This window comes from Leopardus geoffroyi, chromosome B4, assembly GCF_018350155.1.
Source record: "Leopardus geoffroyi isolate Oge1 chromosome B4, O.geoffroyi_Oge1_pat1.0, whole genome shotgun sequence".
In the NCBI taxonomy this organism is placed as follows: domain Eukaryota; kingdom Metazoa; phylum Chordata; class Mammalia; order Carnivora; family Felidae; genus Leopardus; species Leopardus geoffroyi.
In genome coordinates, this window is record NC_059341.1 from 139,217,135 (window position 1) to 139,244,731 (window position 27,597).

Genomic DNA, 27,597 nt, shown 5'->3' on the forward strand with positions numbered 1-27,597 from the left:
GGGATTCCGGGAAGACTGGTCCCTGCGGACCCACCCGCGCACCCCTCGGCCCCTGCCCTTCTCTCCTCGGGTCTCAGCGCCAGGCGGCGGGGCCCAATGGCCGCCTCTGCGCAGCCCCCACGCCGGCCAGGACCCAGGACCCTGCCCGGGCTCCACCTGCAGCCTGCCCCGCCCCTGCCCCGCCTCTGCCCTGCCTCTGCCCCGCCTGCACCCCGCCCCTCTACACTCTGCCCCGCCCCCACCTGCCCTCTGCCCCTCCCCACTTGCACCCAGCCCCTCCCCACTTGCACCCAGCCCCTCCCGGGCCCCGCCCCCCCCCAGCCCCTTTGTCCCGGTCCTCGCCCGCATACCCCTCCAGGATCCCGCCCCCTCCCAGATGGTCCCCCTTCTGTCCGGTCCTCGTCCCTATCCCCCCCCCCCCCCCGCCCCCTTTGCTAGGAGAGGCTTCCTGGGGACAACGGGGCCCTCTCCACTTCCGAGGTACCTTTTCTCTGCTCAGGGGGTGGGTTGGGGGGCACTCCCGCAGGCCTCGGCGGGCCCCCGCTCTCCTGGTCTGGGGGGCACTCGCTGCAGTGATTGCCCTGCTCGTCCAGGTGCAGTTCCACGCTGACCTTGGTCTCCACCTTCAGGCGCGGCTTGTCACCAGGCTCCTCACTGTCGCTCCCAGCCAGGCTCTCGTTGGGCCAGCCGGCGGGGATGTGGTTGGCTGCAGTGTCCGCTGAGGCACAGGAGGGACCGTCACCAAGCAGGGAGGGTCCCTGCTTAGCTTGGAGCTACATACACCCCCTAGAAGGTTCCCTGGTGTCCCTCCGTGGGGAGCCTGCATCCTAAGTGGCCCGGTCCTCCTGGAGCTGCAGGCCTGACAGGGGCGCGCCCTCCAGGCGCTCAGGGAGAGAAGGCCCTGACAGTGGGGGCCCAGGCTGCAATCCCCCTGTGGCACCCCAACACTCTGGAGCCTCACACCGGCACCCGCAGCACGGTGGGGGCCAGCTTGTGCGGTCCTTGCAGCGGGGGTCCCCAGAGAGAACCCCCCCCCCAGACTTCCCTGCCTCTGCTCTGCAGATGTTGAGGACAGGGCCCTCCCCCCCCCCCCCCCCCCCCCCCCCCGCCGCCCTCCCAGGCTGCTGCATCCTGGGAAGCCCCGCCCCCGAGCTAGCTAAGCCCCGCTGGCTCACCTTTGGGGGTGCTGTGGACAGGGCCCCGAGCCGAATCCCACTTGTCCTCGGCCTCCACCCCGTCGTCCTCGCTGTCCGATGAGCGTGAGGAGGCGTAAGAGCTGCTTTGCTCATCTAGGGACAGCTCGCTATCCGAGTCTGAATCGTGGCCTGCAGGGTGGACGGGAGGGACAGAGGCTCAGGCCAAGGGCAGAATGGGGCCAGCTGGGCCCCGGGCACTGGGGAGAAATCATCTCCCCGCTGACCCTCCGAATGCGACGCGGCCGCAGACTCTCTTCGAAGCCACACGTCCAGTGACCGTGAGGCCCGTGGGCCAGACAAGAGCCGGCAAGAAGCTGTCACCCATGGCCACCCGGGAGGGAGATGCCCAGGTTGATGGGGGGCCGGCTTCCAGGGGACACCTACCATGGGGCTTCTTGGTGCTCCTGGGGACAAAGGACGAATCTGGCTCCCCATGGCCACCCCGCGCTGGCCCAGAGGACACGCTGAGCTTCTGGCCCCCTTCGTCCCTAGAGAGCATAAGAGGGTGGGCTCAGCACCATCCCTCAGGGGCACGACATGGCCACCCAACATCACTGAGCACCTTCGGCATGTGCCTAGATGGCCCTGTGGGGCTCTGGAAGGTTCTCTGCCATGAGAGACCCCGAGAACACATGGAGAAACTCATCAACTACAACAGCAGAGCACCCTGGCCGGGGCCTTTCCAGCTGGCCTGGCAGCCTGCATTTGCCCCGAGAGTTGCCCCCCCACCCCCGCCCGAGACGGGCGAGGACGCCTGGCTCCAGCCTGACCTGATGGTGCTGTCCAGCGAGGCTGTGGATTCGCCCAGGGCCGTGCGGAACATGTTGGGCTCCTCGCTGTAGGTGTGGTTGCAGTTGAGGGAGCGCTGGGGGAGGGGACATGGTCACTGGCAGAGCAGAGGCCACCGGGGTACAGAGGATGGCTCTGTCCCCATGGCAAGCCTCAGTGCCAGCACCCTGACTGTGCCTCTCCTGGGCACAGAGCACATCCCCAGTCCCCCACAGTGGTCAGGGAATGGCTTCCTTCCCACAGCAACGGCTTCTCGTTGGGGTCCCTCTGTCCTCTGAGACTTTGAAAAGTGGGGCTGTGACTGTGACAGACCCCATCTAGAGACCCTGTGTTCTCTCCCCAGGACATCAGGGATGGCGTCAGGCTCGGTGCCACTCTCCAAGGGGGTTCTGTGATGCCCCCTCTGAGAGGGACTCCGAGACCATGCAGCTGTGTCTAACGCTTGGTCTGGACACCCACAAGGACCCCTGGCCCCACGCAGGGTCCCTGGGGACCGCCTACCGTCAGTAGGGTGGCCCTCGTGGTGGCCGAGTCATCTGGGTGCAGCTTCTTCCCGGCGAGGACTCCCTTCAGGTGCTTCCGGACCTCCCTGTTGAGCACGCAGTGGAACAGGAGGACGAAGAGACCCTGGAGGGAGGGGCGGCCGGTCAGGGCAGGGACTGGCCCTCGGGCAAGCAGCCAGGGTCCTGTGGCCGCCATACTGCCCACCCACCTGCTCGGGAACGCACAGGGCGCGCCGCCCCTCCCCAGGGCTTCTGTCTGCTCCGGGGAGCAGGGCAGGGCAGCCAAGGGCCAGGAAGGCCCCCCCATGCCAGGCCACCCGTGTCCCCAACGTGACATCCTCAGTCCGCTTACTGGGAAGCCCTGGGCGTGAACTTAAATGGCCAACACCCTCCCTGAGGACACAAGTGGGAGCTACTCTAACCTGCAGAGGGAGAATGAGCCCCCGCACTGGCTGGGCTAAGGACGGTGCCCTGGGGGGGGGGGGGGGGGAGTCCCTGAGGAACCCGTGGACAGAGCTGTGCTGGCGACAACAGGTTCCTTGGGGGGCGGGACCGTGTGCGGGGAGGCCTCACCATAACCCCTGGCACACCGCCCCGCTGTGGCCCCGTGTGTCCTGAGAGCGAGGACACGGCCTGGGCGCTGGGTCAAGGATGTCCCCGGGGACGCCCTCCGGGCGTTTCAGACGGGAGGGAGCACAAGTGACCCGTGGCCTCACCAAGGCTGGCCCACGCGGAGGCCGCCCACCTGCAAGCAGCTGAAGACGGCGAACAGGTAGTGGAAGGTCAGCGCGTCGCTGTTCACGGCCAGCAGCCCCAGCAGCCAGGTGGCGCTCGTGAGCAGCAGCAGGAGGAAGGCGGTGCGCAGCAGGGAGCTGCGGGGGGAGGGGCGGGAGTGACTCTCGGCCCCGCCCTCCCCTCCACAGGGGTGCGCCCGTTGGTCCACCCCTCCTTCCTTCCCAAAACCATTTTAAAGCACCCGCCACCTCTCCGCTCCTGCGGGGCGCAACATCACCGTCGTCACCGACCCAGAAAGTTCCAGAGCACCCCCCACCGCGCCCTGCCTGACCCCACTCTGCTGCGTCCTGCCCTGCACCTCGGCATCTCCCCCCACCCGCTGTCATCTCCCTCCCCTTTCCATCCCCATCTGTTAACATGACCCGGGTGAGGGGGACAGAGCCCAAGCCTCATCGCTTGCCCCTCCTCCCTCAGCCCTCAGCTCGACCACCAAACGCCTCGGGTCCTCCGCCCCAACATCTCCGGGATCCCCGCGCCCCTCTCCCCGGGCCCCCTCCCTCTCCTCCACAATGCGCCCCAGCGCCCCTGGCCTCTCCCCACTTTGCTCTGCCCACCCACCCACGAGGCCACCCCAGTGGCCAAGCTGGGGAGTGGCCGAGGGCCTGGCCGCTGGGTGACGGGCGCTTTCCAGGGGCTCTGCTGGGTGTGCTGACCTGCCCCAGGGGTCAGTGTGGGCGCCCACTTACACGACTCCTTTCCTTTCATAATAATGGTGCTTTCTCTGGCAGGCCACCTTTGCAGACAGGACAAAAATGACCGTGTTGACCTAAAAAAAAGTTCCAAAAACCAAAGTCAGGCGGCCAGCTCGTGGGTATCACTTCAACAGATCTCCAAAGACCAAACGCTTTGGAGGGTCTGTGCCTGCATCTCGAGGAGAGGCTGGAATGGGCGGCCTCACCGTGGACCTGGACGTGGAAGGAAACCCGGAATCCACAGGCCTAAGGGCACGGCCTCGTCGCCGTGAGATCAGCCTCCCTGCCCAACAGGCCACTCTGAGGAGCCGCTGGCCCCCAAAACCGCCTCCAGCCCGTGCACCCCACTTCCCACGTCCCGAGAAGCGTGGGCTCGGCGGAACTCCCGGACTCACAATTATAACCGTTCCGATGGGCCCGGCAAAGCTCCAGATGAGGGTGTCTCGAAGGGACAGCCAGCAGAAGTCGGGGTTTCCATAGCCCTGGGGGTCCAGGCCCACCGCGAGTCCTGGACAGCAGGGGAGGGGGTGAGGGCCACACACGGGAGAGGCTCCCCCCGGGGGGGGGTGCGTGGTCACGGGACGGACATTCCCAGCCCTGCACACACACTCCACGTACAGACCACACACACATACGTACATGCTACATAGAGACCACACATCCACACCCAGCCATGCACAGAGCGGGCGGACGTGGAGTTTTTGTGTGTCGGCGGCCACAGACGGAAGCCCGAACGGACCCGCCTCAGCTCCCAGGGAGCCCACACCTGACGGAACACGCACCCCTGCACTCGTGTGTGCAGACCCAAGGGCAGAGGCTCCTCCGCTGGGGGCCAGTCGAGCTGGGTACCAAAGGCAGAGGAGGCCAGAGGGCTCGTCCGCCTGGGCCCGGGGGCGCGGGCTCACCTGACACGGGCACCTGTGTCGGCAGTGCCACGCGGATTCCCCAAACGGTGGCGGGTGCCCTGTCCAGGCCACCCAGCCGGGCCGCTGCTCGAGTCCTCACCTGTGATGATGGCCGGGATGCCCCAGCCCACGACGTAGTAGAACCTCATGGGCCCGGCGTCGATGTTGCGCACCTCGGTCAGCATGTGATACACGTGCAGGCTCTCCACAAAGGTCCAGGCGAAGGTACTCATGTAGACGTAGTGCAGGACGATGGCGATCACCGTGCACAGGAACTGCGCGGAAGGGAGTGCGGCTCAGTGCCAGCTCCGCGGGAGCCCGCGCCTGCCGCGCCTGGGGCCGAGGGCCAAAGGGGCACAGGGTGGGGGGGGGGGGGCTAGTGACCAAATCACACCACTTTGCAAACGTGAGGGTACGGAGGTCTGAGAAGGGAAGCCGAGTGAGTTGGTTTTTCTATTTGCTTCACCCGGAATGGCTGGGCACGAACAGTCACAGCGCCTCAGGCTCCCACCGTGGAACAGAGGACAGGAAGTGAGGCTGCTGGGGGCCTCGGGGGACCCACTGCTCAACCCAGATCGGTGCCTGGAGCGATCCAGCCAGGGGGCGAACGGTAGGCAGAGCCTCTAGGGTTTCCATTTGAAGCTGGAAACTTGCATGTTCGTGACACTGGCTTTAAAGTTCAATACGCACAGAGGCAGCGGTTCAGGCTGTGATGCCGTCACCCACCGCCCTGGACCCTTGTGTGGGTCTCCAGGGTCCAGCAGCTGTGGTCAGAGGGAGGGGGAGGCCCCACGCTTCGTGACCTCACTGTCAGATAAGAAGTTCATCCTGCCTGCACTGAGTTCACGGAGCCGTATACTTCCTGCCCCCCAAAAAGAACAGAGACGAGAGTATTTGCTCTGTTTCAGTCCTCAGCTGGGCAGGGCTACCCCCCCCCCCCCGCCCCCACCAGTGGGAGGAGAAAACCAACTTCCACAGGGCAGCCGAGGGTCAGCATCCGGGCCTCTCCAGGCCTTGGTGAGCCAGCCCCGTGTCCCTTCAAATGGGAAGAAAGCAGTATCGGGGAGGGGCTGGGGACACTGGTCACAGGGAGTCAAGTCTCTGAGGCCACCAGTGAAAGTGCAGTGCGAGGTGCTCTAGGAGGGACCTCGAACAGCCCTGTGCCTTGGTCCAGAGCAGCCTCACAGGGAGGGGCTGAGCTGGCCAGGGGTCCCGAGGCTGGCTGGCTGCGAGATGTGGGCAGGTGCCCCGCCAGGTCCTAAGAAGCTGGTCAGGCGCTATGGAGACCTTAACTGTGAAAGGGGCGAGAAGAGAAAGCCCCAGGCTCCGCCCTCTTGGTCCCACCCACCCAGCCCTTGCCCCTCTTGGCCCCACCCGCACCCAGGCCCTGCTCTTCCTGACCCCACCCACACCCAGGCCTGGCCCTCCTGGCCCCACCCACACCCAGGATCCCAACCCTCTTGGCCGCATCCCACTCCTTGCCTCACCCACATCCAGGCCCCACCCACACCCAGGCCCCATCCACTGCCGCCCTTCTTGGCCCCACCCACACCCAGCCCTCGCCCCCCCGACGACCACCCCACTCCTGGCCCCACCCACACCCCCGCCCCTCCCAACCACATCCACATCCAGGTCCCGGGGGCCCTCCTTCCCCCAAACCCCGCCCCTCTTGGCCCCACCCACTCTTGGCCCCACCCACACCGAGCAGTGCCCCTCCTGGCCCGACTCCAGGCTACAGGGCTACGACTACCCCTCCCCCAGGCCACAGTCCGCCCCATTCCCGAGACATTCTGTCCAATCCTGGCTGCTGCCCCATCAGCACAAGCTTCCAGGTTCCCAGGGGTCCCAGGGAGACCCCACCCCCACCCCACCCAACAGACACAGGAGTAGGAGACACAGGGTCACCACCCTGACCCGCACTGAAGGCTGCTCGGCTCAGGTGCCAGCTCGGTGTTCCCCGTGGGGAGCTCACCAGAGCACGAACCGGCTGGGCACATAAGTGACGCCCGTTGCCACGTCAACCTCCACAGACCAGGTTCTTCTGAACCCCGGAGACGTGGGAGGAAACGATTTTCGCATTTACATTCGTCAAACACAGGACAAAGAAGGAAACACAGCATCTTAGGTTATGAGTGGACATCCTGCCCTTTGCCTGACTCAAGAGTCAGGAGACGGGAGAGTCTGCCCTTAGCGATGGGCAGGGCCGTCGGGATGCCAAGGGCGAGCCCGGGGCAGGGGAACCCCACACCAAACAGCCCCAGCGTGCCCCGTACGCAGAGCACAGTTGGCTCAGAAAAGGAAGGGCAATGAGGTGGGCTGGCGTGTTGCCTCAAACAACGTGAAAAGTAAACCCACAAAAACCACCTTTTGAAAAAAAGATTGTTAGAAATACATTTCACAATTTAATGGGGCTCTACACGCACAGACTTCTGCACTAAACGTACTACCTTCTGCAGAAACAGAACACAGACAAAATGCTAATGCACCATAAATCATTTTAACCCGCCAGTGATCCGGGAGATGAAACACCTCGCCCAGAGATGGGCCTGCGAGTTTGCAGAAACCCCATAAAACCCAGGCGCCGAGCCAGGCCCCTACTATGTGTCGCCGGCACTCCTGCCCTCCCGGCTCCCCAGTGCGCCGCTGGCTGAAAGCTCATTCCTGGCAGGGGGATGAGTCAGTGCTCGAAATAAGCGGGCGGCCTCCCTGCGTTTCACACGTGCTACTTAGCTGCAAGGTGTGGCCCGGCCGACTCCACATTCCCCGCTGCTGAGACCACTCAAGGGCACGCTTGAAGGGATTGAAATGAGTCATGTGGCTTCCCACCCAGAGCCTTCACCTGTCTGATGCGCCGATAAGGACCTGCGCTCGGGCAGAGGCGCACCTGCCCGGCCGGATGCCCAGAAACCCCTGCCCGGCACCACCCTGGGGCCCTCCCCCCAGTCCAAGGGGCACCCTGGAGGGCAGGCTGGCAAATGTTTGCGGGTCTGTCCTCTGCCAGGCCCGCTGCTACATGAGTCACCGCCGCGAAGTCCCCGAGGCCTTCAAGGCTGTCTGCCTGTGACACCCTGCCTCGACCTCCCCCCTTCCTCCTGAGGAGGTTGGGCCACCTGAGGGGGTCTCAACAAGGAGGAGGAGGAGCCCAGGCATGCAAGTGGTCCTGACCAGTGGGCTAGAACATTCTATGTCTTTTTATATACGCCTTCTTCCTCCGCTAGGGCTGGCCCATTCGCATACGTTTCTTTGTCATGGGCGGGGACGCCTCCCCACGCACCTCTCCACACTCTCCCCAGCCCCCAGCGGCGTGGCCAGCCACCGAGTGTTCCTCTCACTTGGTGGCATCCTCCCCTCTTTGTCCCCCTTCTGGAGACCTAAGGCACCTTCCCTCCGGTCTCTCTGTGCACTTGGCCCCGACGCCCGCCGTCCACCCCGTGCCTGCTGTCCTGGTGCTAGGCCTCCATCCCGTGGACGCAGGACAAACAACCCCACCCTGGCTGTGACTCTGCCCTCCGGTCACCTTCCCGCCATGCAGCCCCGGTCATGGCTCTCCACAGCACAATGCCTGGCGTGGCCCCTAGGGCTCCGGTCGACACCCAACCAACCCGTCCCCACTCATCCTGGACCCCTCCCACTGCATGGTCAGCCCTTCCCTAACGGGGCCCAGCCCCCCACCTGCCATCATGGCACCATTTGGGCACGTGAAACTCATGAGCTGCGATTTGCGTCCGCGTCGGGAAGGTGGGCTCCACGGGCAGGGACGGGAGGGCCTGTGGGATCCGGGTCTCTGGTGGGTGTGACAGAGTGACAATCGCTAGGTCCCTGCTGCAAGGGGGATGAAGAAGCGGCCCCCATGTCACCAACAATTGGTGGCGATGCCCTCGGAAGGGCCCAGTGAGAGTGAGGGCTCACGCCTCGCCCTGGCAGAGATCGGGGTCAGGCGAGAATAACCTGTGCGCTTCCCGCCCTCGCTGCATCTGCGCGTGTGGTGCTCAGCTGGCCTCGCGTCTCCCCAGGGCCATCAGGGTCCCCACTTTGTGACGGACACACAAGGGAACACGCACAGGGCGTGCCGTGTCCCTCGGACAGTCCCTCAAGCTCTCGGGTCCTGGCTCCTCACCTGTGAGAAGGGATGCCCCCGACTCCCAGGGCCCCGGGGGCATCCAGTACGCCCAAGCGTGTGTGTAGACCCTGGGCACACAGCCTACACCTCCACCCGTGCCCCCCGTGGGCATGCTGTGCTGTGACCCTGGTGTTCTACAAGTCCCCTTTGTAGAAACGGGAAACTGCTTTGCCCCCAGCCAGGCGCTGCCTGAGCCACAAACCGCCAAGATTCCCTGTGCTTCTCCCTACTACCTGTCACGTCGGCTGATCCCCACCCCAGCCCCCGGGGACCCTGCCGAGGCCGGCAGCCCGTCCCTCCCTCCACCCCGACATGTCGGGGGCTAAGCTCTCTCGCATCCTACAGAAGGCCCACCAGCCCTGGGCCCCCGCTAGCCTCAGCTCACCTCCCCCTCTCCCTCCTCCCTCCAGGCCAACCCGCTCAGCATCTGCACTGCGGCCACTTCCCCCCGCTCCTTTGTGAGTTACGTGCCCCGGCCTCGGAGAAGGGTGGGACCCGCAAGGAGAGGGAGCAGAGGGGCCTCACCGGGTTTCCGGTCTGGGTGATCCCGATCACGAAGACCAGCTGGGAGAAGAACAAGGCCCCGATGAGGTTCCTGTGAATGCCGTGCAGGTTGGAGCGCAGAGTCCGCACCAGCGTGAGGAGGACGAAGGCCACCAGCAGGGCGGTCAGGGACAAGGACACGGCAGCGTAGGTGACGATCTTCAGGGGCAGGACCTCCCCGTGCTGCGGGCAGGTGGGGCGAGGCAGGAGAACGTAAGGGCCTCGCTCGGATGGAGGTTTTGGACAGTAAAGGCTCATTAACGTAGCGACTATCACGGACAGGAACCAATGTGACCGTGACGTGGTTCCCAGGCTGGCGAAGAACTGAGGACAAGAGCCAAATGAATCGCTGGGGGGTGGGGGGCAAAAGGGGACCGGGTGGTGGGGGCACAGCTCGGTGAACGGTCGGTCCACTTAAACGTGGCTAAGGCGGTGCACCTGTGTTGTGTGTGTTTTGCCATCATAAGAAACACGAGCGCAGATGAAACAGAAAGCCTCGCACGTCAATCCGACTCTCCAGGAGGTGCGGAGCCCGCCTGCCCCAAATTCTGAGCTGAGAGGGACTTCTTCCAGACAGACCCTCACTTTACGCAGCAGGCAGATGTGCCCCAGCGGCACGGACTGCAACTGTCTCCTGTGCTTCTGCAAAACGGGCCGTTTGTCCAGGGCCCGATGCCCGGGCGGGGTCTTGGCACTTGGGAAACGACCAGCTTCGGCTCTCCAGTAACTTCCGGAAAGCGCTCTGAACTCACGACTCGAACAGAATTGCGAGCCGGGCCGCCCAGGGTAAGGCTGGGAGCCGGGACAGGGTTGAGACCGGGGCGCTGAGGGCTCAGGGCTCTCTCCTTCTGCGGCCCGTGCAGGTGCAGCACTGGGGAGGCCCGGAGGCTGCGTCCGGCTGTCGAGAGGGCTCTGGCCCTGAGGCACCGGGGCAGGGCGCGGGCAGTCCTATTCCCGTTTGACTTCATGTCCCCGAACTCCGGCTTTCCCCACCTGTTAGTCTGCTCCCGGCAGTGCCCAGCTTCCTGGCTCGGGGAGGTCCCCCCCATCCCGCCCCTAGGTGGACAAGGGCCACTAATAACACACCCCCTCCAGGTCAGAACCCACGGCTCCCCGCTCCTAAGTGCCACCTGCTCAGAGCAGCTCCACGGTCCGGGGAAGGCTTGGGGACACACCCTCCCCTCTTGTCACCCTGGCCGCCATCAGCAGCAACTCACGGCTGTTACCCTCCCAACAGTGGGACACAAACTTGGTCCCCAGCACACCAGAGGGTCCTCGGGAGGGACAACGGCCTGGCCTCCCAGGACACATCCCAGGTCTGAAACAAAGGTGACAGGTGAGGCCTCCCTTCTGGCTCTGAGACACCAACGTCCACACACGTCCGGGCCCAGGCTGACCTCACTGCCATGCCTGCTGGGGGGCCCGCTGCTCTATTCACCCCATCCACCCTCAGGCTGGCAGAGGCCGGCTTGCATTCCCAGGCCGTGGAAAATGCGAGGAGGTTAAACATTAGCCAGCCTCCGTGGCTCCTGACCGAGCCCCCTCCTTTGAGTCTCCGGGGCTAGCACGTGTGTGTCGTGCTAATGGGAGACCCTCGCTTTGTTCCGGCCAGCCGGCTCTTTCCTCCCTTAAAATTTAAAGCGGGGTAGAAACAGGGGCGCCTGGGTGGCTCAGGCGGTTAAGTGTCTGACTTCAGTTCAGGTCACGATCTCACGGTTCGCGGGTTCGAGCCCCTCGTCGGGCTCTGTGCTGATGGCTCGGAGCCTGGAGCCTCCTTCCGATTCTGTGTCTCCCTCTCTCTCTGCCCCTCCCCTGCTCGTGCTCTGTCTCTGTCTCTCAAAAATAAACATCCATTAAAAAAAACTTTATAGGGGCACCTGGGTGGCTCAGTCGGTTAAGTGTCTGACTTCGGCTCAGGTCACAATCTTGCGGTTTGCAGGTTCGAGACCCTCGCCGGGCTCTGCGCTGACGGCTCGGAGCCTGGAGCCTGCTTTGGATTCTGTGCCCCCTCTCTCTGCCCCTCTCCCCTGCTCACATGTGCGCTGTCTCCCTCCCCACCTTCTCTCTCAAAAATAAACATTAAAAATCAATAAAGTAAAATAAAGTGGGGTAGAAAAACATGGAGAATCCTGCTTTGAAGTAAGGGTATATTCTAGGGCCTTCTTCAGTCTGAGGCTCAGGGTCTCCCACCGTGGGTTTTAATTTACAGCCGGGCTCTTTGAAAACTCTTTCCAAGGAGTTTTGTTCTGGAAATCCTGGCAGACTCTGGCCAGCCCCCCCAAACACAGGTTTTAATCGTGGACTGGGTTTGTTGGAGATGCCCGGGAGGGCAGATAGGACTCGTTGAGGGGGCAGGTCTGGGGGGAGGCTAACTGTGCAAAGGGATTCATCCCTGGACACACTCGCCAGGTGGGCAGGGCTGCCCGTGGGGGCCGCGCCCACCTCTCGTCTGGAGACATCCATGAGCACGGCAAAGCTGGTGGTGTGGCTGCACTGGCAGACGACGTGGGTCCGGTTCCGGGACAGAAGCTCGCAGCCCTTGGCCGACCACCCTCCGGTCCCGCCGATGCTGCAGAGGAGAGGCAGGCGTGAGACGGCTGCTTCCTCCAGGGGGTCTCCGAGGCCCAGCTGCCCCCGTGGGAGCCCGCGTGGCAGCCTCACGTCGCCCGAGACAGAAGCCACGGTCACCCTCTAGGAGGACAGCAGCCCTTGGGACCGCGTGGACACTCTCCCTTCCCTGTCGTGGCGGGGGAGTGCCTCTACCCTCTGAAGTTCGTGGTTTATGCATCATCTCGCAGTAAAACTTAAATGGGGATGTCTGAGGTCACCGGACGCCCCTTTTGTCAGAAATAATAGTGGTTACAATGGCCGCTTTGTACTTCAGTCTTCTTTTGAGTCGAGGTGGTTTACGAAATAGTGTCTCACGTTCGTCTTACGCTCTCATCTGCAGATTGCACAATGTCTTATGGCAGTGCCCGGAAGCAGGGGCCGATGATTACCCCCGTTTTACTGATGGGAAACCCCAGATGACTACGGGCTGCTACAGGCGTGTCTCAGGCCCAGAGAGCGCCCTGCCCTCCCTGACTCTGGGAAAATCAAGTAAGTTCTCTGATCCTTAGTTTACTCCCCTGTGAAATGGGATGTGAAGGCTAATACAAGTTTGTCAAGAGCGCTAAGATCTGGGGATGATAGGTACCACAGAAAGCAGCCAGAGTGTAATTAGAGCTATAGCTAATTGCTGGGATTCAATCGGGCGACCATGAGAGACTGCCGTGCCTAACACATGCCAAACAGACCTTCACGCTTCCCTCGCGGTGAAAGCGGGTCCTTCTTTCTCTCTTTTGTGAGCCAAGCGTCTATTATATTCCAGACACGATGCTGGCTGCTCATTAACCAGAATTTGGGAAATCAAGGAGACACAAGGTCTCTGTGCAGCCGAGCCCGTGGCCCAGGGGGAGCCCCTTGCAGGACTCTCCCTGGGGACCAGCTCCCAGCACAGCACAGCTGGAGCCCTGCCTGGCAGACACCTTCTCCATCCACGTGAACCACGACGTTAGGGAATGTCCGCCAGGCGCAGAAACAAACCCCCAGATGCACAAAATTCCATCCTCGTTTCAAGCGTGGAGGCGGGGGGGGGGAGGAGGGGGGGACAGGTATGGCCTCCGAGGGGTAAAAGCAGCCCCAGCGGCAGCTGGGTTGATCTCACGGGCGGGCAGGTGAGGTCGGGGACCGCTGGCTGTTAAAAGGATGCCCCCCCCCCCCAACCCACACACACACATCTGGGACTTTCTGCTGTCCGCGGAAGGGGCTCTGAGCCCGGTCTCTGAATCCTGCCTCGTCTGCGCATCTAGAACGAGCCCCTGCCTCATCTGGAGGCGATCAGGCACTCGTTAGCTGCCGGATCGTGGAGCCCAACAGGTGCACGGCGCTGTCTGTGTGTGGACCTTCCCGGGGGATGTCTATGAGCATCTGTGCGCACGGGTGCCTGTCTGTGTTCCTAGCCGCGTACATCCGTGCACACACAGATGTGCACGTGCCTATGTGGGACTGTGTTGGGGACTCTGACACCCCCAGGATGCGCCCCCTGCCCCGTAAGACACTCTGCCAACAGTGTTGGGGGCTGTAGCAATGACCCCCCCCCCAATAAGCGCAGAACTCTGGGGGTGGGGGTGGCTGCCGACTCCTCGCGTCACCCTTACGTGATGGAGTGGTTCCAGAACACGCAGACGGGCTTGGTGCGCTCCTCGGTCTCCAGCAGGGTGTGCTCCACCAGGACGGGCCTCTCCAGGGGGCTGGGGAGCGGGGCCCCCTCGCTGTAAACCACGGCGCTCACCACCGGTGTGTTAATGACCGGCCGGTTAGGCAACCTGGGGGCGGGGGGAGAAGCGGGAACACAGGGGAAGACACTCAGAAGACACTCGTCTAAGCCCTGTGCCCCGGGACACGCCCCAGGGACACACGGGGCGGACGTCTCCCCAGGAGGGCAGAGCTGGAGCCTCAGCCGCTGCTCCGGAGAAGGGCCCGGGCCAGGCAGCAGCTCTGCGACGGCCAGGGCAGGCGCGGGGGACGTGGGCGGCACGTCTGGGTCAGAGGCGGACTTCGGACATTTAAAAATGAAGAGAAAGATGGGGCGCCTGGGTGGCTCAGTTGAGCGACCGACTTCGGCTCAGGTCACGATCTCGCGGTTCGTGGGTTCGGGCCCCGCGTCGGGCTCTGTGCGGACGGCTCGGAGCCTGGAGCCTGCTTCCGATTCTGTGTCTCCCCCTCTCTCTGCCCCTCCCCTGCTCACACTCTGTCTCTCTCTCCGTCTCAAAAATAAATAAGCATTAAACATAATTTTTTTAAATAAATTAAAATGAAGAGAAAGAAGGGGTGTGTGCGAGGGTGTCGCTGCCCTTGCGGAAGCCCTGGAAACGACCGGAGCTCGGAATAATTACACCTCGCGGCAGAATCTCATCCGGCCACGAAGAAGGAGGAGTATGAACACCGGGGAGCCAGGCACACGTGTGGAGAATGACACGACGGTTGGAAAGCAAAGCCTCGGTGGCAGCCCAGCTCTGAGGGGGGCCACGAAGCCCCCGTGGGTGGCGTTCGTTTCTCCAGGCAGAAGGGGGGCCACCGGCGGCCCGGGGGCACACGGGTGCGGGGGGGGACAGTCCCCCGGGCCGCGGAGTGCAGGGCAGCAACGGTGTCCATCGAGGCACGAGCGGGGTGTGTGCTGGGGAGGGGGCGCTCCCGGCAGAAACACCAGGGAAGGCCCCGCCTGGAGACCCAGAACCTTGTCCCCGGGAGACCGCAGGTAGCGGTCTGCGGCCTTCACCAGGGTCACGGGGTGACGTCCTCAGACGTCCGGGTGGCAACTCAGGAAGGCCTTACCGGAGGCTGCGGCGGTCAGGGTCATAGTGCTCGGGCAGGAGCTGCCCCAGGGTCCGGTAGATGATGACCAGGGCGACGGCGAACCGGCCCGGCTCATCGGGGTGCCTCTTGCGCCTCCTGAACGGGGCCTCCCTCTCGGTTCCGGGCCCCGGGGGCGCCGTCTGTGGGGCGGCCTTCCGGCCGGCCGGCCTCACCGTGGGGCCCTCTGCAACGAAGCAGATCGTGAGGATGGGGGCCGGACGCCTGTGTCCCCCCCCCCCCCCCAAACCGCGTCCTACGCGAGCGAGCAAACCAGAGATTTCAGGGGCAGACAGCAGGTGGCTCCTCAAAAGGTTTATCACGGAGCCCCACGTGACCCGCCACCCCACTTCCGGGCACGTGCCCTGAAGCGCCAAGGCAGGGAACACTCTCGGTCCCAGACGTGCTCTATACCCACAGGCTTCGGCCTCACGGGGAAATAAAGTACCACCAGCCGCCACCACGTGGACCAGCCCGGACCACACGATGCTCGGAGGGAGAAGCCAAGTACTGCGCGATTCCCCTTCCGTGGGCACCGGGAAATGCACAGCCAGTACCAGGGGGGCCCCGGGGGGCCGGGGCCTGAGTGTCTCGTGGGGAGACACAAGGTGAAGGTTCCAGGGCTCAGGGTGACGGCAGCTGCACGAGTGCGGACGGACAGGACGCAGCTTGAACTCTGCACCCAAGGGTGCTTAGGGCGGTACGTTTTACGTATATTGCAAAATATCACATGCTGACGGCTGATCCCTTCCCCCGGGGGCAGGGGTCTCTGCCAGGGCTGCCCCACAAGCCCGCGGGAGGGACAGGGTGCCGTTCGTGTGGGTCTGCGTCCCACACTTTTATCCCACGTGACTCACGGGCATGTTTTAGGTCATACGTGCTCCAGGGATGCACGACGTCAGGTACAGACCACGTCAATAAGTCAACACACGTATTATGAGGGCATAGACGCTTACAATTTCTTGCCACCGCCTGCGGCATGGAACCACGGGTGCCAGAGACCCTGGTCCAAACCTTCCCCAGTCCCAGTGTCCACACGGGGTCACAGGAGGGGCTATCGGCCCTGCCCGTCCCACCGGCAGAGGGACGCTCCCCTCCGATGCTCTGTGAACCTGGCCACACTCGCCCACGTTCTCAACGACTGACAAAATGGCCCTGGCAGCATCTGGTGCAGACGTCACCCCTGCAGACATCCAGACCGCGCAGCGCTGAGCGTGTCTTGAGCACGGGCTCCAGGGAGACAGGAGGGCCGAGCCCTGAGGGCAGGGGTTCTGGGAGGGGCAGAGCCCCGGGAGACAAGCCTGGGGAGGGGCCGCGAGGTGCGGCGGGGGCGGGTCTCATCCCTGCCACCCCTGGAGGGGGACCCCAGCCCAGAACAGCTAACTCATCCCGGCAGACTGCCATCTGATCAACCGATGTCTGGCCCTCTGAGAGGGCACCTTCAACCTCCTGACCCCGCCCAGGGTCACTGACTGGTTCGCAGCACTGTTTAGTCCCATTCAGGTTGCTCAGTGACACTGGCTTTGGGGTCGGGCAGGGCAGGAGGTTCCCAGTGTCTCGAAGGTCCCTGTTTTCCGAGGTGGGCACTGAGTGCTTTCCGGAAGGTCAGCACAGGAGGCCGAGCCTCCTCACCGGGCCAGCTGCAGGGCCTTACCACCCACTCTGCCTGCTGTGGCACACTGGTCACCCACCTGAGCCGCCCCCAGCTCCTCCTCTGGGTGGGGGGGAGGGCAGTGCCGGCTGTGGGGTTCTCTGAGCGAGAGGGCCAGGCGCTCCCCCAGGCTGGGTGACCCTGCCCAGGGCCTCCACCTGAGAGCCGGATGCCCCCCCCCGGGCTCAGACTTGACCTGGACGGATGTGACTATCTTCACACAGCAAGAACATTCACGAGGACTTCACTCCTGGACGACCCCATGGAGCGAGCACCAAATAAACATGCTGACTCAGTTCCCCCTGGTCCTGCCTGCCGCCTCTCTTCTAGTTGCTTCTGGAAGCAGGAGACGGTCCGGCTGCCAGCAGAGGCTCGCCAGGGCTCTGTCCTCCTCCTCCAGCAGGGCCGTTGCCTCTGGGGAGCATTGCATCACACTAGAGGCCGCCGGGTGCACTGGACAGCGTCCCGGGTCACGGTGGCCTCCTGGGAGCGTCCCGCCCTTTCCCAGTGTCTGCTCTGGGCCTCCGTGACTGGCTGGCTCCAAAGCCTCAGATTCTCCTACGACTTGACTGGCTCTCTGCATCTCTAACTGACCAGCCGGCTAACAGGTGGGTCCCAGAGGCTCCCCTTGGGCAAGGCATCTGGGCCAAGGGTGGGTCATGGCATGGGGACAAGAGGCGGGACAAAAGCCCGCCTAGGGGGCAGTCAAGGCAAAGAAAGATTGGGGCCAAGGTGGGAAGGTCAGTGTCTGAGTCAGGCTGGCAAGGCCGAGGCGGCGGGGGAAAGGTGGGCAGAGGCCAGGCCTCGGAGCCAAACCCTAGGGCTCCATCTAAGTCATCGTCCTGTAGGTGAGGAAGACGGTCTTCCAGGAAGGACAGAAGCAGACAGTGGGACACCAAGGGGCTGGGGGGCTGGGCTGCACCCCCTCCACCTCCTGTAAGCTCTCCCCCCGGGAGACCCGCCCTCATTTTTGGCTACGGGAGCTTAGGATACTTTTCTCTGCCACGTGGTGAGCCAGGTGTTTGCAGAAACTGGAGGGCAAGGGAGGTCACAGGAGCCAGGGGCTGAGTCTTGTCATCAGCAGAATTGGCGGAGTTTACTACGGGCTGGTGGTGTAGCTAACCGACGAGTTGAATAAGACACCACGTGCGGGGCCGAGGGGACCTGAGCATCAGTCGGCGGCTGTCCCAAGGACAGGAGGGCAGCAGGAGCCAGAAGCTTCTCTCACGGGACCTTCTAAAGCCAATTAGGCGTGTCCACTCCTGATGCCACAGGCTCCCAGAGAGAGGATGACCCAGGGGTCAGTCCAGAAGCAGAAACACCGACAATGTCAGAGAAAGAGCCTGCTTTTTTAGGGCAAGGGAAGATGCCACGTGCACAGGTACACGTACACGTCCCTTCCGAGGGCAGCTGTGGACAAACTGCTGAGAGCTAGAAACCCAAATGGGTCCCAAATTATTTGAAAGGTGGGGTCAGTGTCAAGGTGGACCCTACATCAGAAGGCCTGGGTGGCTCAGGCGGTTAAGCATCCGACTTCGGCTCAGGGCATGGTCTCACAGTTTATGGGTTTGAGCCCCGCGTCAGGCTCTGTGCTGACAGCTCAGAGCCTGGAGCCCGCTTCCGATTCTGTGTCTCCCTCGCTCATGCTCTGTCTGTCTCTGTCTCTCAAAAATACACGTTTAAAAAAAAGTCAATAATAAAAAAAAATTTGGCACTTGAATAATAATACCACAGAACTGACAAAACTAATTTACCAAAGACATTCCAGATTTTAAATTCGCCGTTACAGAATGTCACAAGTCCCCTATATTTTGAGACGTATCTGGAGTGCATCGGTGAAAAATACTTTAAGAAAATTCCAAATGTTTAAGCCCTTTGGTAAATAACCCGAAGCCAGGACTGAGGAATTGGCTTGCTTTTTGGGGGGCGGGTGGATTCTAAGATTTTACCAACAGCTTTTCCCTGTGCGTCGGGGTAGAACAGCTCACACACAACCTAAGCACTCTCTCGTGTATCCCGTCACGAACGAGCCAAGTATCTGTAAGAAATGACCCACCATGGGGGCGCCTGGGTGGCTCAGTCGGTTGAGCATCCGACCTCGGCTCAGGTCATGATCTCACGGTCCGTGGGTTTGAGCCCCGTGTCGGGCTCTGTGCCGACAGCTCGGAGCCTGGAACCTGCTTCCGATTCTGTGTCTCCCTCTCTCTGCCCCTCCCCTGCTTGTGCTCTCTCTCAAAACTAAATAAACATTAAAAAGAATTAAAAAAAAAAAGAAATGACCCACTGTGGCCACTGGGGTCTGACACCAGCCACCGCCCCGCGCCTGGCTCCCCGACTCAGGGTAGGCCTGTGCCGCAAACCCACACAACACGCTTTGCTACCGAGAACCGTCTTGCTCGCTGTCGCAGGACCTTGGGAGGAGCCCCCCCACTCCCGCAAGGGGGACCCTCCAAGGGCAGCCGCGGTGTCTGAGGGGCTCTACCTTTCCTGTCGGGGGGTCTGAAGAAGTCGGCCGAGAAGAACACAGAGGACTCTAACTCCTTCGGGAACTCGTCACGAACGTCCTCGAACCGCGGCACCCTGGCTCCCGTGAAGTTGAACGTGTCGAAGATGTCCACGGCAAGAACTGTGGGGACAGGACTCCCTTGTCATCCATCCCCCACTCCCGCCACCGACAGCTCCCTCGACCGTCACCCTTTCCAAACCGCGGAGCCGCGGCCCCGACCGCTCATCTTTCAGACAGAATCTACTTGTAGTTTTCCGCGTTCTTTAAACCCGCCAAGAGTTACAGAGCGCGAGGGCCGCACGTGAAGTCAGAAATCACGGGGTGCTGGGGACCGTCTGGCTGGGGTCTCGGGTGCAGCGTGGTGCAGAAGTGGGGGGACCTGAGCAGAGTCACCTCCTGCCCCCCCCGCCATGATGTGTCACCCCTGCAGCTACCGTGCCTTGCAGGTTACGCGGACAGATTGCCGCGGAGGCAAGAGAAACCAGAACTGTCTCCCCGTCTGGCAGAGACAGGACCCCAGGGCTACGGACTCCTGTTTGCTCTCGGACACTGTCAAGACTGAGGCTGTTGGGGCGCCTCTCTGTTGGTGCTGGTCTCCTCTGCGGTGAGGGCCCTGGTGGCCAACAGGCCACAGCTACCCCGGGTGCCCCGGGGCGCCCCCCAAAATCAGCCCACTGAGCCGTCTGTCTGGTTCAACACCCCCCGGTATGAAGGGGGGATCGCCAGCCACCCACACAAGCAAGGGCTGGGCTCCCGCCCCGAGTCCACTCCTGCCCCTCCTCCAGGGCGGACACAAGAACGCCCAGCACATTCACCCTTCTTCCGTGCCCCCAGTGGCGCCGGGGTCCCGAGCCCGCCTCCACCCCAGCACAGGGCGGGCCGAGTCGGGGGCTCAGGAAGGGTCAGACCCCACGAACATCTGGTGAGGGTGCGAGGGCCCCTCCCCAGTCAGCCCCAGGGTTCACGGCGGGGACGCCACTTCTGGGTTAAGGCTCAGTCAGGCCCTTCTGGTGACGGATATACATAAAGCAATCCCCAGGGCTGCCCCGGTGCCCCCCACCTGGGTGCTAATAAACATTTGCAAGAGGAGACGAGGGCCCCCCGCCTGTAGGGAGGTGGCCCCCGCCCAGGGGCTTGCCAGCTCTGTCTGGGTGGGTGTGGAGGGGGCCTTGCTCCCCATGAAGGAACCATTTAAACCCTTGGACCTCAGAATGGCCCGTCCTGGGCGCTGGGGTGACTCAGTTCGTGAGGTATTTGCTCTGTTGACCTTCAGCCCCCGACTCGGGAAGGGCAGACAGATGCTCCCCCATCGCCAGGTGCCTGGCCAGCCTGCCTCTTGTCCTTCCCTGGGTCCGCGCCCCCCGGCGTGAGCCCGGAGGGCTGGGCCTGCAGGCAGACCCCACACCCGCTTCCCTAGACAGCCTCAGAGCCAAGTTCTGGAAGGACCCCCACGGTCCAGCCTGCAGCGTTTCACCTCAGCTGCCCCCGATTCTCTGGGCGCGAGAGTGACATGCGCGTCTCCCCGCTTCACACACCGGGACGAGGGGGGTCCTGTCTCTCTGCGGACGAGGAAACACAGCTGGTGACCCTTCCCTAAAGACGGCCCAGCAGGGGCCACGCCCGGAGCACAGCGCGCACCCAGGCGGCCGGCGCCCTTACTCATGTTGGCGGTGACGACGACGAAGGGCCTCAGGTAGGTCCTGCGCACGTTTCGCGCCACGTTCCCGAAGTAGGCCTCGAAGCGCTTCAGCAGCTGCACGGCGCCCGCCTCGCCCCGCTGGATCTGCTCCCACGCGGCCTGGGTGTCCGGGGCCAGGAGGGCACTGCCCGTGCGGACCACGTCCTGCTCAGACAGACACACAGGGGGCGCTGAGGCGGTGAGCGGGGCCGAACGGGCGCGGCCGGGAGCCCGCCGGCTCGGGAAGGCCTCTAGCTCGCCCAGACCAGGCCGGCCCAGGCTCAGGGATGGGGAGACGTCCTCCCTGTTTTCCGTGTCAGAGGCAGGAGCCACGTGTCACGGAGAAGCCTGCTGAGGGCGTCCCCACGTCCCTCCCACGACGCCAAGGGGACAAGGCACGTGGAGGGCCCTCGGTTGCATCAGAACTCCACCCCCTCCGCCGCCCCCTCTGCTGACCACGTAGCGATGCGGCCCAAGGACACAGAGCGGGTTACCCTGTGGTGACACTCCTGACCCCCCACCCCGACGTCTCAGGGTTTAGGTGACCCGGGCTGTCCATAGGGGCTCCGGGATGAAAACCAGGAGGGGAACTTCTTTTTGCAAAGACTCAGAAATAAGAACAAATTCCATTGGCCCAAACTGGGGTTCGGATTGAAATGCAATCAAGGGGGCCCTGCCTTGCTACGGATGGAGAGGTTCCCTGGGGGCTCCGTGAGGATGAGAGGATCCCCGGGGGCTCTGTAGGATGGGGAGGTCCGGAGAGGAGTCCAGAGGAAGCACGGGTGACACTGCTCACCGCCCGGCACTTTACAAACGTCGGGACGAATGAGCGTCTCCTCACCCACCGCTCTAAGCAAACGTTACTTAGGGGCCAGTTACTCAAACAGAAAACAGGACGTGCTTCGTAGGAGACATTGTGTCCTTGGAAAGCAGGCCCTCGAGGTGGGAGCACAGACTCTGGAGCCCCCTTACAGGCTACGTGCCCTTGGCGCTCTCTGCCTCGGTTTCCTTACTTGTAAAACGCGGCAGTAACCGTGCTACGTCACGGGATGCGGGCGTGAGGGGCCGAGTCACTACACCACACGGAACGCGGGTACTGAGTGGTCAGTGGTCGGCGGCCGTGACCGGTCCCCACCACCAAGACCGTGACCCGCCCGTGCCCTCGCCAAAATGCCCCTGACACCCGCCATCGGTCTCACGGGCCCCCGTGCCGGCTCCGGCGCGGAAAGTGAAGTTTTGCCCTGGGGATGCTGGGTGCGGCGACCCTGAACGGCTGAGGGCAGACCCCGGTCGCCCGCCAACCCCGCAGGACGCCTGGGCCCAGGCGCGTCCTCGGCCTGCGGGGCCTCCCCGAGGGCTCCCTGCTCCACGGCCTCACCTCGTGGAAGTGGGCGTCCCGCGTGGCCGCCAGCTCGAAGCCCTGCTGGCCGCTCTCGTGCAGCAGCACGCGGCCCAGCAGCTGGTAGGCCGTCCGCACGTCGTTGCCGAAGAGCGCGCCCGTGTGCTGTGTGGCGTTCCGGAGCGCCCTGGCCAGCCACAGGGACCGCTCGCCGTCCATGTGCGTCTCGTTACGACTCAGCTTCTCATTCTGGAAACGGGGGGGGGGGGGCACCCGAGACGTCCGCACAGCTGCCATGGCTGCTTTGCTCCTTCCTGTCACTCAGAAATCTGTTCCCTTCCCGTAAAAGTTTCCTCGTCAGACGAGGACTTTAAAAGTCCAAAATCCCTTGGGGCGCCTGGGTGGCGCAGTCGGTTAAGCGTCCGACTTCAGCCAGGTCACGATCTCGCGGTCCGGGAGTTCGAGCCCCGCGTCAGGCTCTGGGCTGATGGCTCGGAGCCTGGAGCCTGTTTCCGATTCTGTGTCTCCCTCTCTCTCTGCCCCTCCCCCATTCATGCTCTGTCTCTCTCTGTCCCAAAAATAAATAAAAACGTTGAAAAAAAAAAAATTTATAAAAAAAAGTCCAAAATCCCAAAACGGGCTTTGGTCGTTAACTATGGAACCAGAAAGGAGGGGCTGTCAGGCCAAAAGGCGCTGGAAAGAGACCACCAAGGGAAGAACAAAGAGCGAGACGCGGGGACAAACGGGCGAGATCGGTGGCAGGGGACCGGAATGTGGGGACTCCGCATTTCCAGATCTAGGCGTGGGGCTGGCCCCGACGGGAGGAGCAGCCACGCCCGGCTGTGGGTGCCCAGAACAGACGTGGGCGCTCATGCGCCCAAGCCATGCCCAGCCCCTGGCTGGGGCGATGCGGAGGCCTCGCACCTGCCCCCTCTCCTGACCCCGCTGCGTGCACCCCCCCACCCCCCCCCCGAGGCCCGGCCTACCATGGCTTTGAGCTCCACGAAGGAGACGGTGGTGCAGTTGAAGAGGTCCGGGGGCAGCCAGCCCTTCTCCCCACTGCAGTGCCGGACTGCATTCCCTGGGGAGCAGGGAACAGAGAGGAAACCCTGAAATTCCAATTGTTAATTACGCTCGTTTACCTGAATGCGCGCAAATCCTGTCTGTTCGGCGGGGACGTGAACTCCAGGAGTGAGCACAGCCCTGGGTGGGGCCGGGGCCAGGCAGGTGCCACGGCCAGAGGCCCTCCCAACCTCTCTCCCCTCATGCCAGGGGCCACGTGGGCCGCCCAGCGATTAGGAGCAAACATGTGAGCAAGTCCACGAAAAGAGAAATCGGCTCCGTCGTTTGCCAAATGACGAGCGTCCGTCTGTCTGTCTGCACGCCTGCTGCGAATCCGACTCTGATGCGTGGTCTCACTGGACCTCCCGACCCCCCTCGGGGCGCGGACGCCGCTCCCACCCCCATATGACAGAGAACCCAGCGCTGGGAACAGTGACGCAGCCTGCCCGATCCCGGCCACTATGCCCTTCGTGTCTGCGTTACGGCCTTTCTAGCTTTCGCCACCGACAGTTAAGGGAACAAAATTTCGTCAACGCAGAACGTCCCGTGAGTTCCCATGCGTCGGCCAAGTCTCCCGTAAGCCACGTGCCTCGACCAATTTCCCGCCTGGAATGGATGCCACAGGCCAAGGTACTTACCCGTGGATCCCTTGGGGCACTGCACCGCGGCCGGCTGCCCGAACTTGGTCTGCGGCCACCAGATGCCGGCCTCGAATGCTCTGGGACACCCATTGTAGATCACTGGAGGACGGGGGAAAGAAGGCCACTCAGCCGGGCGTGGCCATGGCCGTGGCCGAGAGGGTGCACAGCGCCCCACATGCTGCACCCGTGTCGAGAACCGGACCCCTGCACTTTCCCTCATCAGCGTGACAACGCGGGAGGGCGGGGCCCTGGCTCTGACCCATGCCCTCCGCGAGGGCCAGGTCACTAGAAGCTCCTGTGGACACAGGCAGGCCGGGAGGCTGCCGACCCTCCCCAAGCCCCGGGAGTCTACTGTGCACACGTGGACGCACGCACACACACGCCCAGCAGCCTGTCCCTGCGACGTGGCCTGAGGGGTTCAAGGGGCAGCTCGGACCTTCACAGCCGAGCATGGTGACCTCGGCGAAAGGGTTGTCACAGCGGTTGCACTGACGGCCGATGACGCCCGACTTGCAGACGCACTGCCCAGTGTCCATGTCGCAGGCGCGGCTGTGGGAGCCGTGCGGGAAGCAGTCGCACGGCAGGCAGGCATCCTGGTCCGGGGGCCTGTAGTAATTCTCCTGCGAAAGCCAGAAGCCGTGCGTGGGACTCCACACACGGGCGGGGCTCTACACCTCGATTCTTCCGGAGCGCGTCAATGTTACAGCGCGGCTCCTGGGCCTCTCTCTGCTGCCCTCCACCCACATCCCCCCGCCGGGGGCTTCCTGGGCGCCCGCCATGGCGGACGGGCAGGTGCAGTCTCCAGGAAAGCACCCTTCTAACTTCTTAGCAAAGACTTGTGGGAAGCCTGCCTATCTGTCCTAGAAAATACTGGATTCAAATGGAGATGGAAGGACAAGGATGGCCCTTGCCACGTCTTTTTTAACCGAGAGAAACCAGAAGCCACCTGAGTCACCGTCACCTTTTAGATACTGTTGTGCATTTTCTGTAATTTCTGATGAGAACAAATCCCAGGCACATTTTTCCCAAATACCCTCCCCTCCTTCCTCCCACAGATGACCCACCCAGTCTGGCTCCATGAGGTTGGCCTGGTCCTGACCTGCTCCGGCTGGAACAGATGTAAGTGTTTCAGGAGACAGCGTTCGGTTTTTGGAAGCACCATGGTGCACGGGGGACGTTACTGGTGTTAAACGGCCAAGAGTACCCGTGACGGCCATTTCCCTCCCTGGGTGGGCACAACCCTACGCCCTGGCAGTTGCGACCTTCATCAAGGGGGGCAGATCTCTCCTCTGGGTTTCGAGTGACCAGCGGCTCAACATAGCAGCGTAGACACGATTCTGAAGGTGCGTGGCATTTTCCAGGACACCCGGGGGGCGGGGGGGCGGTCTCCCACGGGCTGTCCTGAGAGCACTGTGGCAGACCGGCACCACGAGGTGACTGCACCGTGCAGGAGAATGACAGACACCCCAGGTGGGGTGCAGGCAAGGCTTTTCATAGTTCAAAAAATATTTTTAGACATTTATTTATTTTTGAGACAGAGAGACAGAGCATGAACGGGGGAGGGTCAGAGAGAGAGGGAGACACAGAATCGGAAGCAGGCTCCAGGCTCTGAGCCGTCAGCACAGAGCCCGACGCGGGGCTCGAACTCATGGACTGCGAGATCATGACCTGAGCCGAAGTCGGCCGCTTAACCAACTGAGCCCCCCAGGCGCCCCAAAGCTTTTCATAGATTAAAACTTACAGCCATCACGGACAGGAAATTTGATAAAAGACCAGGAAAGTAGGAGAATGGCAGCCAGGCTCTCAGAGACTGTTTCCGGTTACCAGCGGGGCGTGGGGCCAAGGACTCGGGCTCCCACGGGCCAAACCAGCGCAGGGATAAAGACCAGCCCAGGTGTACTGGGGACATCAGTGAGTCGCGATTTCCCGGGGCTTAGGGCTTGAGCACACGTGTGTGTATGTCTAGGTGGATGTGTGTGCACATGCACAGGTACATATGTGTGTGTGCATGTGCATATATGTCCATGTCGAGGTGTGTTTGTGTGCACGCCATGGGTGTGTGTATCTATGTCCAAACAGACGCGTCCCTGCACTCGCCCATCCCGCGGGGCTGGCTCCCCAAGGTGGCGGTGGGGACGTGGCTTCCATCCGCCCGCGGGCCGGGCCTCACCTTGCACTGACACTGTCCGTTGGTCTTGTTGCAGTCGGGATCGAAGCCCTTGCCGACGGCACAGTGGCAAGGTCCACACACGGGGTTCCCCCACCAGCCTTTGGGGCACGGAAGGTCGATCCTGTTGGGAAAACAGGCCAGCAGAGGGAAGGTGTGCAAAACCCTTCCTGGAGCCAGAGGAAGACTGTCGCAGGCCGGGAGGCTGAGCTACCCTGCTTCTGGGCCCCTCCCTCCCCCTGCAGTGGCCTCCGTATCCCCCCTGCTCGCCCCCAACCTCACTCTCCCGTGACCCCTCAGGATCCCAGCCTCCAGGGGCCCCATGTCCGGAGGGCTTCTACCTGCAAAGCTTATTTCTAAAATGATTTGTTTGCTCGCTATTTTTTCTTCTACCCGGAAGAACAGGCGAGCACCCCAAACTGGGCTTACGTCCCATCAGCGTGACCTCGCCACATTCCAAGCCGTGGGGACGGCACCCATCGGTGTCCACCCCAGGACGCCTGGCTCACGGGGGGGGGGGGCTCAGTGACAAGTGACCCCACTGCCGGGCCAGACTTTCTCAACCCCAGCCCCAACAGAGCAGACCGAGCCTGACTGCCCTGGGCAACCTTTCCACAGGACCCGGGGGCGGGGGGCGCCTATGGGCAAAAGGTCCTCGGCAGGCAGATCCTGAGTAAGGGATTCCGGGGCATCCACGCCTTCCCGGGTGCCCTGAGTCAAACACTGGCCACGTCCCCGGAGACGCTCGGAGCTGCCTTTCCGCGGATGTGACCTGGACCGTGGTCGGCTCCGTGCAGCCATGGGCTGGAGCCAGTGGTGGGTTCAGAATCACGACACAGGCCCAGTCGTGCCCTGGGAGCCCAGCAGGCCCGGAGACGTGTGGCGTCGAAGGTCACGAGGCCACGCTCACCCCTCCCGGGCTCTGGCCGCTGCCTGTCACTGTCACCCTACCTCCGCTCCCACCCTGACCACACACCGGAGCATCATCTGCAGACCCCCTACCTGTGGGACGCACCTCCCCAACCAAACGTCCTTCGGGTTCCGCCCCGTGTTCACCGTCTCGGCTAATGGCATTCCGTCCACCCACCCGCCCAGCCGGCAGTGAACCTCTCATACTCCCTCACTCGCCTGGCAAGCAATTACTGAGTACTGACTGTGTACACAGCAGGGGCATAAAAATAACCACGCCAGAACTGCCGAGCCGGGGGCTCCAGTCAGGTGCTCACGGATCTGCACTCACAGTCTGGGGACCCCAGAGCTGCGGGGCACCTTCCCCCTCCCGCCTCTGCCGCCCTCTCCCCCTGCAATGCCAGCCCTCGGGGACACGATCAGCCTCCCGGCCTCCCTGCCTCCCTGCCTCCGGCGTTCACCTGCTCCCATCCCGCTCCACGCGGCGGCCGGGGCCCTCTGAGACCCACGCTCGATCCTGCCACGCTTCTTCCAGGCTTCCGTGGCCTCCAAAAAGCCACGCTCTGTTCCCGGCTTGCAGGGCTGGCCCCCCGCACCCCAGTGCCCGCCTGCTTTGTGCACGGCTGGGCTCTACACACGTGAGTCACGCTGTACGTCCCCGCAGTGGGAGCGTGCTCAAACGCGGTTCGTCCCAGGTGCCAGTTCAA

The 27,597-nt window shown here is 63.0% G+C and overlaps 1 protein-coding gene across 2 annotated transcripts in view; it reads right to left on the minus strand.

Annotated features, from left to right (window-relative positions):
• Positions 1-27,597, minus strand: part of CELSR1 (cadherin EGF LAG seven-pass G-type receptor 1) — a 140,388-nt gene that overhangs the window by 2,936 nt on the left and 109,855 nt on the right. For both annotated transcript variants that reach the window (XM_045464452.1, XM_045464451.1), the window contains exons 14-33: positions 25,985-26,105; positions 24,251-24,434; positions 23,812-23,913; positions 23,098-23,192; positions 22,151-22,360; positions 20,754-20,937; positions 19,071-19,214; positions 14,920-15,124; positions 13,743-13,910; positions 11,986-12,112; positions 9,526-9,726; positions 4,981-5,155; positions 4,371-4,483; positions 3,970-4,049; positions 3,234-3,360; positions 2,487-2,612; positions 1,967-2,061; positions 1,581-1,684; positions 1,176-1,325; positions 485-718 (exon numbers count right to left, since the gene is read on the minus strand). In XM_045464452.1, the coding sequence (XP_045320408.1) occupies positions 485-718; positions 1,176-1,325; positions 1,581-1,684; positions 1,967-2,061; positions 2,487-2,612; positions 3,234-3,360; positions 3,970-4,049; positions 4,371-4,483; positions 4,981-5,155; positions 9,526-9,726; positions 11,986-12,112; positions 13,743-13,910; positions 14,920-15,124; positions 19,071-19,214; positions 20,754-20,937; positions 22,151-22,360; positions 23,098-23,192; positions 23,812-23,913; positions 24,251-24,434; positions 25,985-26,105 (2,945 nt within the window). The remainder of the gene's footprint in view (positions 1-484; positions 719-1,175; positions 1,326-1,580; positions 1,685-1,966; positions 2,062-2,486; positions 2,613-3,233; positions 3,361-3,969; positions 4,050-4,370; positions 4,484-4,980; positions 5,156-9,525; positions 9,727-11,985; positions 12,113-13,742; positions 13,911-14,919; positions 15,125-19,070; positions 19,215-20,753; positions 20,938-22,150; positions 22,361-23,097; positions 23,193-23,811; positions 23,914-24,250; positions 24,435-25,984; positions 26,106-27,597) is intronic.